We start from the raw sequence: 8,368 nt of genomic DNA, 5'->3' as shown, positions 1-8,368 counted from the left end.
TTGCACCCACAATGTAGAGGCAGATGGAGCAGACAATCGGGTCACCTTGCTTACCCGGTCGTCCTATAAACCCGTGCATTTAAGATGCAACCAGGCCTGGCAAACTTTGCATACAGGTCTAACGTTCGACGGACAGCCATTTGGCCCACATCTGTTGTGGTCCGTCGATGGCTGCAGAGAGCAAACAGTATCCATTAGTGTCATGACTGTGACTGCAAAGTTGGGACTGAGTGCAAAAGTACAATGGTTATCACGTAAATACGCTATGTTGGAGTTGGAAAATTAAAAACTACAGTGTGTACTCTGTGAATAGATGGAACACTGAAAGAATCCTTTTACAAGTTTGCACGAGAGAAAAATAACGAGGTTTTTTACTGCGTGCTCCGCAAGAATGAGCGGGAAATGAAGTGGAAGATGTCACTTCAGGGCATGCACATGGCCTGAAAACCTGTTATTTTCAGTCATCCAGGCAAAACACCTTAGTTTAGAGAGCTACCTTACTCATTATCTCAGGAAATTTACTTAAAAAAACGCGTGTTCCATCACTAGTCCATTCTGCATCTTAATACACGTGATTTTCGCATATTGATTTTGGCACCGCGTGAATAACGACATAATAATATCCATGATCACAACGATGCGGCCGTGAGCCATACAAGCACCAGCCAGCTCCTGCCTCAAGGGAGTAGACACACACAGAGCCCGAGATTAGTAGGGAATGCGCGCTTCAATGAGTTGTAACCTCCCGTCAAAACAAAAAGTGCGCCTTCGATCATACTGTTGTCCAAAAAGCTCAACCTGATAAGTTTTAGCGTGGAACGTAAACATTACCCAACTTACTCACTCTCTTGTCGTGGTGGGTTTTGTTTTAATGGTTCACTGAACGATTTGTTTATCTCACCGGGTTTCACTTCGTCCGCCATGTCGCGCGTCTACATCGGTCATCTTCCCGCTCGCTGTAGTGAACGTGATATCGAGCGTTTCTTCAAAGGCTATGGGAGATTGCGAGATGTTGTCTTAAAAAATGGATATGGTTTCGTTGAATTTGATAACGAAAAGGATGCGGATGATGCCGTGTACGATTTGCATGGAAGAGAGCTCCGCGGAGAACGCATCATAGTCGAGCACGCCCGTCTACCACCAGGATCGAGGGGTGGAAGCCGCCGTTCCGGTGGTGGCCGTGACCGGTAAGCTTAGATTGTCTTCTAACTCTCCCTTAGTAGGTATGGTCCGCCGACGCGTACTGAATACAGGGTTGTGGTCGAAAACTTGTCGTCTCGCGTCAGTTGGCAGGTGAGGTTGACGAATTTCTTTTCCGTTTGCTTGTTGAAAATGCGAGAGACTAACCAACTGCTGTCTCGAATTCAGTTACCGAACGTTCGTTGGTTTCGGTTGGCGTAGGACGCGTAGGAGGGCCGGTATCGTTATCGTGGTCGCTTGAGGTCGTTTTGGGTGCGCACCGTTCAACGGTCGTTCGGCCCGAGCTGTGGTCGGTAACGTGGTTCGAGGTTGTGGCCAGTCCCAAACGCGAGGTAATTTACCCGCGCGTTTTTAAGATATAGGCTAGCTGAATCTCCAGATATAGCGATTGTCTGAATTTCGTTTACCCCGTCTAACCAGATAGTCTTTTATAGGACCTCAAAGATCTTATGAGAAAGGCTGGCGATGTTACGTATGCTGATGCCCATAAGTCAGCCCGAAACGACGGGTGAGTCCTGTTTTTGTCCAACTAACCTATTTAGTATTGTGGAGTTCTCACAGTACGCTGACATGAAGGAGGCAATTGAGAAATTCGATGGATACGAATTGTATGGTAGGAAACTACGCGTCTACGAAGACCGCCCGAACCGTCGCTCGCGTTCCAGGTCTAGGAACAGGTCACGTTCGGGCAGTCGTACCCGCAAGTATTCGAATCGCTCAAGGAGCCGAGAATCGCCTCGGCTGGATCGCACGCGCTCACCACGTCGCCGACGTGAGCGTACAGGATCCAGTGAAGGAAATAGATCTCCGTCACATGGGCGAAGAGATTCCCACAAAAGATCTCGGGAACTGTCAGGTGATGCCCGGTCTAGAAGTGTGTCCCACCATTCCGGATCGCGTCACTCTCGTGAACGTTCGATTTCACATCGTTCAGAGAAGCACTCACTGGTAAGATTCCTTTTTATTTGTTATTTGCTATGGAATTCAGGGTCATGAGTCGAGGTCTCCCAGTCGCAACGGAAGAGATATGAGTGCCAAGAACGGGTCAGAGCGGCGGTCGCGATCTCGGTCGGCTTCCTTATCTCGTTCTAGGAGTCGGTCGCGGTCCCCAGCTTCCAGGTCTCCTGAGCGGTCACGTTCTGCTTCGCGCTCTCGTTCCCGTTCCGGCTCGCGTCGCAGTCGATCGGGCTCTGAGCGCCCACATTCCGATGAGGAAATGGATAACAGCCGTCAAAGCGATGGTGAAGAGCATGGCTCTGGTAATTGAGTTAGATGCATTTCACGTACAGCTCACAATTCTTGTTTATTGGGAAAGTAATACACATTTTATTCCGTCTACTGTTGTTATCCCTTGGGTGGCAGGGGACCCCAGTAATCTGCTGGTATGTTAACCAAGCTTTCAACAATCCGGTAAGCATTGTTAGTCGTTGTCTAGTCCGGCTGTCAGCGACCAGACTAACGACCGACCTGGTGTAATTGAATTCGACGAATTTGGTTTACCAGCCCCGGTCATGGCGATCATCCTCATCTACCTGATTCCAAGGGTACGCTTCTGCAACCGGTGACACCATTATCGGTTTTCAGGGAAAACCGTTTAGGCATTGACTTGGAAAGAGGGCCCGGAAGATGTGATGGTGCATACATGTTATCAGTGCAATGTAATAGGTTGCAGCGCAGCTGGTGCTGATTCTTCGCGTTGAGTCTGAAGTTCCCTGGGTCAGATAGTGCTTTCGTGGTGTCCCATCAACGGTTGAATGTCAGGCGCCGTAGACACCTAGTGAAACTAGACTTATGTCGAGGTACACGTCAGACGAGTAGCTGAGGATTGGTGACTGTTAGTTTATAGGCGGCGTAAGTGCCGGATCTCGAGGTTTGTCCAGTTCTCGCGTCTATCCGTGTGACCCGGCCTTTTTCGGTCCATTATTCTAGGAGGCCTGGTTCAGGAGAACAGGTGTGGTCACGCTCACCTGCCTAATTCGGCCAGCCAACTCCTGTAATTAGTGGGGTTGTGTTGATTTCCGCACTTGGTGGCCAGCTTGTGGGCGTGATCGCATCTAGTTGGGTTGGAGGACCTCAGCTGTTATTAAATCACCTTTCGGGTGTTGTCACTGACAATGAAACCTGAAAAATGAGCGGCTTTAACCGGGAATGGAAAGCAACTGGTAGGTTTCTGGTCCTTCCGTTACTGCAGTGAAACAATTTCTCAGCTGCATGGTTGACCTCCAAGTACCGTATGAGACTCGAATTGGGGGTGTGCATCGCTAGGTCCCACTCTGAAGGTGGATGGTCCCGGAAGAGCGCCAAAGAGTCATCTGGTGTTTGGTGCGTGGTAGTGCCCGTCCTGCACGGCCTTCGGGGATTTGTGGTGTTCCTTGGATGTGATTTTCCGTGCTGAAACCATTAGCTACACAGCTGGTAGCAACAACGGTTTCGACCACCGAAGACTGGCGGTCGGTCGGGTTGTTGTTCTGCTGTTATGTTGTTACTATGCCAAACAGTCGATCAAGCTCGCCTATGTTGTGCTGTAGGCCGTTGGCGGTGCAGGTTGCTGACTGCAAAATGTGATGTCCACCGGCGACTAGGGCCATCGTGTGGGGCGTGTAATCGTAGGGGGTGAGACGGTGTTTGATGGAGTGGAATCTGTCTATGTGGGGCAGTTTGTTCAGCCCTTGGGTGGGTGTCTTTTGTGGTGATGGTTCCCTAGTCGGAAGGAGATCTCGGTGCTTGGGTCGCAAAGTTACCCGTGGTTCGTGTCCGACCCAGTCGTCTCGACTGCTTAGGCAAACTGGCAGTGTTTCAGCCCTCGTGCTCCATTTAGATGTTGCGGCATCAATGACCCTGAGGGGTGTTTAGGCTGAACGACCCGTTGGAGAGTCACTATGGGTGCGATATCGTTCACGCTTGTCCCATCACTTGAGGGAGGTACTGAAAATTTGCCCATCGTTATACTGCTTGTTAGTATGAGGTCATTGTTGGGACCAGTCCGTTTTAGAATAGTTTCCGTGAGATGGAAAGGACCAGAGGATGAGTCCACTCTGGGAGCTCGACGATTACTGACATCAGTAAAACTGGTTCCGCTATGTTTGCGTTAGTGCCCATTGCTTTTTTATTCTCCTGGGCCACTGACTGGATATAGGTTATTGTTTAAATCGGCGTTTCTCAAGGAGATGATGGAAAGAAGCCTGCCGCGAAGGACGCCGAGAATATGGATATTTGTTCTCATTTTGTATAACTATCTGTCCAGATACCGAATCCATTTATGTAACCGTCGTTCTATCGCCCATGCTTCCATGTGGACAACAGCAGCTTCAGGTCCGCGTTGACGATTCACGATAGCCGTGTGTCACGGAACCATGATTGCCTTGAGTAGATATGGGCGGTGCTATCGAATACTAAACAACGATGAACCACCCTCAAAAATCTCAGCCGGGCATTTAAGTGTCATAGGGACATGTGCATCTAACGTCCTTGGTGTGATACGCCCGGAGAACCGAACACCGATCCTATTACTTTGATCCAGACTATCGCAAAAGCGGCATGGCCGTCCATCCACTGCTATTTTGAATTTGAAAAGGACTCTTGTCTTTCAGAAGGTTCCGCACGTGATGTCTGGTGTGGTCCATCGGAAAATCCGCTGATGTTATCTTTGAGCGCATCTGTTGACGTGGACGTTAGTGCTCGGGACAGACCTGCACTGGCCCCCGTCTGACAACTCGACGTTTCGGTTGGGATACATCGAATTTTGGTTTTCGTCCTCTTAAGGTTGTCCTGAGTTATCCAACCGGAATGGTCATTGTTCGGGTCCTTCACCGGGTCACCAGTTTACGAGACACGAACGGCTGTGTGGTGCAACTGCAATCAACCGTGCCAAATTACTTCATCGATCAATGCAGGAGGGTAATTAACGGGAAACAAGATGAGCAGCACGAGCGTGCGACCAAACTAACCTTGTTAGGAAGTTCGATTATTTAGGCAACTGAAGAAATTTGTAGCAGTCAGTGGTTGCTGAAACCGGGTCAATTGCAGTCGGTCGGTCAGCAGCTTAAAGTCCGGGACATCCATATCACTAGGCTTACTGGCGGATGCCTTTTTATTGAACGGCCTAAAGTCGACCAACAAATGGGAATAATGCTATGACATGTCCGGTTAGTTCACTGACTTCATCCCTGACAGCAACACCGGAGAAGGGCATTGGTGCCTTAATGTTGTACAAGCATGCCAATTTGTTTGAATAAAGCTTGATGTAAAAGTACAGGGAATGGACCTAGAGCTAGCCTATCACAAAACCGAGGTGCTTACATCAACAACCGAACTCACATCACTCTCGTTTTAACAGCCCTCCTGTTCTGATGCAAATGAGGGAGGCACTAAACTCGAGTTTCGCTCTGATTAGAACTAACCAGTATTGCATATACTTGTCCGTACCGAGTATTTTACATGCGAGGTGAGCGTGTTATCAGTGGTCCACTAGCCCACGCTAAACGCAACTAAATTATCGCGTTTGGACGGGCAAACTTGTTTACGCTTAAGCGGTGCGATCGGTTTATAGTCATCGAATAGTGGCTCAGTCGAGCTCTACGCATTTTGAAACACCGTCTACTGAGACCAATGTTCTCTGTGCCTCCAGAATAGCGCAAACCGCGAGGTGGATAACGTATGACTTATCAGAAGGTTGTGAGGGGGACTATGAATAGTTTTGGTGTTGTGCGCCTTCCAGGATGAGGTCCCATAACCCCACCTGCGCTCGGCTGAAGACACTACAAGAAGTGTTGGCTGATCGATGTCAGTGGTGTTCGTGCTGTCAGTTTCTTTCCAGCTTGTCTGGTGGAGTGCTTGGAGGTGTAGATGCTTCATAATGCTCGACATAGGCCAGCACTAGGTTTCCTCCATCACTCAGTCTTTTTCTCTTGGTTTCACTCTAAGGCTTTAATATGGATCATAATATTTGTGGTTGTACGGCAGTGAAGCATCAGTGTCAACGCAGATTCTTTTGTCTGTTGATGATATCAGATGTCCGGAGCTGTTATCCCCGCACGGTCAATGATATGCACTGGCGATGAGCTGTAGTGAGAGCAAAACTCCAGTCCTATGCTTACCCCAGTTTGATGTTGTCTCTTCAGAATAATAACGGCAGGATAGGAGGGGCGTGAATTGTACTTATAAGATTGTTGAAAACTCCAACATCCCATGACCTTGCGGCACGTGAGTTAGGGGCGCTCTATCCTGGTTGCCGTCAACCTTGTGTACGCATTTCGTCAGGCGCCGTCGAATGCAAACTAGGTTCCTCGCTCATGATGAGTTGATTCGGGTCACCTCCGTAGAAGGCTGTGGAGCGACCGAGTGATTTAGAAAGTGTCAGTGGCATTGACTGTTACTCTTTGACAATTCTAAAGGAATGGTAATGCGCAATTCTATTGTGGTTTCCCCCTGGAAGGTCATTTCACCAATGTTTTGACCAGACGGTGTCTTTTCTCCTAAGATCATCTAATCTAATGCAGCAGATTCACGTCTCCCATCGGTAGTTTCAATACACACAACTATCCTGAGATCACGCGTCTACCGGAAAATCTATTGCACCGCCATAATGCCATGTAAGATATTCATCTTGATCTACGGTAATCTGGATTCAACGTTTGGTCTGTCTTAGCGCGGCTTACATAGTTACACTGTCGGACCCTGGTATTTTACCTCCTGTCAAGCAAATACCTTTGATGGGATGCCAAGATGTTTCTTTGACTGGGATTTTCCCATTTGGGTTGTATGTATAAGTGAACTATCATCCCCATTTTTCGCATACGGGAAATTCAGCTCAGAGCAAATGTCCGAGAAAAACAAGTCTTTCATATAGTTTCTCCGGTAGAATCTGACCTTTTACCATTCGTTTCTGGTTTTTCACTTATACGTTAGTATTCGCCGGACATGACAAATACCAGTCAAACGGGTGATATTATCACACGCCTCGCCTGGACTGTCTCTAGTTTCTCCCACTCATTGACAGGAATATCCTTATCAAGACCATATTTTCTGTAACGAATGTGTGCCGCATGACAATTGTTATACTGAGCAGACTCCGTCACTTTTCTCAGTACACCTCCAAATCATTTTCGCGCTTACGCCCACTGGCAGTCTCACTGGTTCTAGTCTCGACAGCAACCACGTTTAATCCGCAAAACAAACAAGGGAAAACGAAACTGCTGTCACTCACTACACGTCCATCTAACACCTTGGATGCCGTTTTGGACGGAACACATTGAGAGTGGTTAGGTTGATGTGAGTAAGTCACGTAGGTAACCGGCGTAAATGGTCGTAGATTTAAGGTGAGAGCTAACTGAAAAGCCTGATGAACCTGGGCGATCGAAAGTCCGCTTCTCAGAGCTGACTATGCATGCAGTTAACTGTCCAGAAGCATGACGACGTCCAGTTATCATTTTGGCTTTGCATGGTATGCGTAGTAAGCGCTTCGCGTAAGCGCAGACCTTCCTCAACTGCACGATGAACTTGCGAGATTACTGATTCCCCACACTAAGCAACTAAATCCACTTGTGATTAAAGAAACATCACCACTACCTACGACTGAACAGTCGAAAAGCTTATAATAACAAAAAGCCTCAGGAGAACAGGAGTCGAACGCGTCCTGGAAATCCATGAATACTAAAATTGTGGGTCGTTTATACGTATGACGTCGTAGCACCTGACGGAGTGCAAGTATTTGGTCAATACAACACATACCAGGCCGGGAATCTTGCTGCCCTCGAATCAGTGTTTCACGAACCACCGTAAGGCGATGAAGCACGACTCATCATCATCATCATCAATGTCAGCTGTAATAACCGCGTACTCGTCGTACACTGGTTGTAGCTGCCGCAGTTTCGTTCACCGATGTTTTTTTTTGGGGGGGGGATAGGTACAGTGGGCTGTCAAGTGGGAGTTGGGGGCTGGAAAAGGAGCTATGCATTGAAGGCAATAGCTTGGATGCACGAGCGCCATTGAGGGCGTGACTGGGCCATATCTGACAACGTCCCTAGCCATTGATGTGGCCTGTCTCGGGGTCCGCATCCAGGAAGACGGCAGTGACTAGCGCAGCTGAGTTTGCTGGTAATGGCCTTCATACTTCGCTGCCAAGTCATTGTTTGACCGCCTCTGGCTCTCTTCCACCCTTCACATGGTT

At 48.4% G+C, this 8,368-nt stretch overlaps 1 protein-coding gene across 1 annotated transcript; it reads left to right on the top strand.

Moving 5' to 3' along the window:
• Positions 1 to 921: 921 nt before the first annotated feature.
• T265_04787 (hypothetical protein) lies at positions 922 to 2,467 on the top strand (the record flags this gene model as incomplete). Its single annotated transcript, XM_009169625.1, has 6 exons — positions 922 to 1,187; positions 1,224 to 1,285; positions 1,369 to 1,532; positions 1,635 to 1,708; positions 1,743 to 2,148; positions 2,189 to 2,467. The coding sequence occupies 6 exons, from the start codon at positions 922 to 924 to the stop codon at positions 2,465 to 2,467; spliced, it is 1,251 nt and encodes a 416-aa protein (XP_009167889.1).
• Between the last annotated feature and the right edge of the window lie 5,901 nt (positions 2,468 to 8,368).

This window comes from Opisthorchis viverrini (genome assembly GCF_000715545.1).
Source record: "Opisthorchis viverrini unplaced genomic scaffold opera_v5_83, whole genome shotgun sequence".
NCBI classification, from domain to species: domain Eukaryota; kingdom Metazoa; phylum Platyhelminthes; class Trematoda; order Opisthorchiida; family Opisthorchiidae; genus Opisthorchis; species Opisthorchis viverrini.
The sequence above is the reverse complement of the archived record's forward strand: the minus strand, read 5'-3'. Positions and strand labels throughout refer to the sequence as shown.